The 1733-nt window shown below is 53.5% G+C and overlaps 1 protein-coding gene across 1 annotated transcript; it reads right to left on the reverse strand.

Moving 5' to 3' along the window:
- Positions 1 to 121: 121 nt before the first annotated feature.
- EAH_00067940 (hypothetical protein, conserved) lies at positions 122 to 1672 on the reverse strand (the record flags this gene model as incomplete). The annotated part of the gene is made up of 2 exons (XM_013392393.1): positions 122 to 320; positions 629 to 1672. Coding segments are annotated over 2 exons (1243 nt in total), but the record flags the coding sequence as incomplete, so codon positions are not given.
- Between the last annotated feature and the right edge of the window lie 61 nt (positions 1673 to 1733).

A 1733-nucleotide genomic window follows, 5' to 3' on the forward strand; every position in this document is an offset into this window, starting at 1 on the left:
AATGAACAGAGGGATTCTACATTGGACAAAAGCTCCTTGAGGTCTGACGGGGTAAAAGTGTCCTTCTTGAGTATTTCTCCGCAGCTCCTGAGTACCGTAACTGCACGCCGTTGGGTTGTACCCAATGACATTGCTATTGCTAGATCAAAGCTTCTTATAGTCGCTGTCTCCTCAGTTGGAGATGTCTCTTGGACTGCCGGAAAACGATAAAAAGGATGGGTCACCCAAAGCTCCGCAGAAAACCCCGAAAACATGTGCCTGATCCAATCGAAATATAGAAGGGCGTCCCCATCAGAAGGCGGCACCGACGCTGTTGCTGGCTGAAGCAAGCACAGCAAAAACAGCAGCAGCAAAGGCGCCAGCAGTAGCAGCAGCAGCAGAAGCACCCACTACAACAAAAACACTACTCAATCCTGATTACTGCACTTCATCAGCTGATCGCAACAGCCATATGCACGCATGGACACATAAAACACGCACACACCAGGCAGTTGAACGACAGATACAGGCGACTGCTGCAGCAAGTACAGGAAGCATCGAGTAGTGGCGTCTAGTCTATGCATGCATGCTTGCACATTTTGCATGTAGCAGCTCCAATGTGTTGCGGTGACGTCAGCTGCTCACGCACCATGGTACCCGCAGGCAGCGGCATCTGCGGCACAGAAGCAGGGGCAGTGGGAGAAGAGAGCAGCATGATTGAATGGTGTTGCTGTAAGAGAACTGCTCCCCCTACAGGTGTCGCAGCTGGTGCTATCCTGGGGAGACGCGCCGCAGCTTGGCCACGTGGTATATTTTGGGGAGTTGAGGGGTCTGGGTGTGGCTCCTGCTTATCGCTCGTTCCCTGTGTAGGACCTCTTCTAAGAATTATTGGGACCAGAGGAGACGTTGAGGGCCCTTCATGCATCGTGTGCGCAGGAGCCCTTCCGTCCAGGCCAGAGGTTCCTGCTGCAACTTCAGCAGCTGAGCCGCGTGGTAGATTTGGGGGACCTGAGGGGCCTGGATCTGGCACCTGCCTAACGATGATTCTCTCATTATGCTCTTTCCTAGGAGGTCCTGCTACTCGAGAGGACACTAAGGGCCCTTCATGCGCCGTACTCAATGGAGCGCTCCCGTCCTGGCCAGCTGCTGATGATGCGGTGGGCCACGAACCAAGCGAAAGACCAAGTGGTTCAGAGTTCTGTGGTTCGTCTGATGGCAACCAGCTCAACTCAGCAAGGGGATCTTCGCCGCCAAACAGCACAGTGTCAATAAAAGCATCGAATTCAGGGTCGAGAGGGGGGGCAGGTTGTAGCGGGCCTTCTCCATGCGGCACGTCAAGTATCAGCATTTTCCCCCAATCCTCCTCACCGAATGATTCGTCTAATCTCCTTTTAAGACTTGCTTGCTCCCCGTCTGTAGTTCCCTGTTCAATAGTTTCTGCCGGGAACACCAGGGCTGACGCGCCGGCGGTCGCATCAAGTGAAGGAGTATACACTGGATCTGCCATTAGTTCCTCTACCGACGTGAGACCGGGGAACAACTGAGCGCCGGCATCTTGTAAGCCCTGTTGCTCTTCTGAGGACGTGTTTGGATGGGATTCTGTGCTACTCGAATCGGATTCCTCGCATTTTTCGGGCCCCCAGCTAGCGGCCAGCCGGCGGGCGAAGGATGTACGCTTAATTATCGTTTTCATGAACCAACTGCACAGGTAGACAAGGAATATCATAGCAGAAACGGCGGAAAATAATGCAAAC

The sequence above is a fragment of the Eimeria acervulina genome, genomic scaffold (assembly GCF_000499425.1).
Source record: "Eimeria acervulina Houghton genomic scaffold, Eah_scaff2978, whole genome shotgun sequence".
NCBI lineage: Eukaryota > Apicomplexa > Conoidasida > Eucoccidiorida > Eimeriidae > Eimeria > Eimeria acervulina.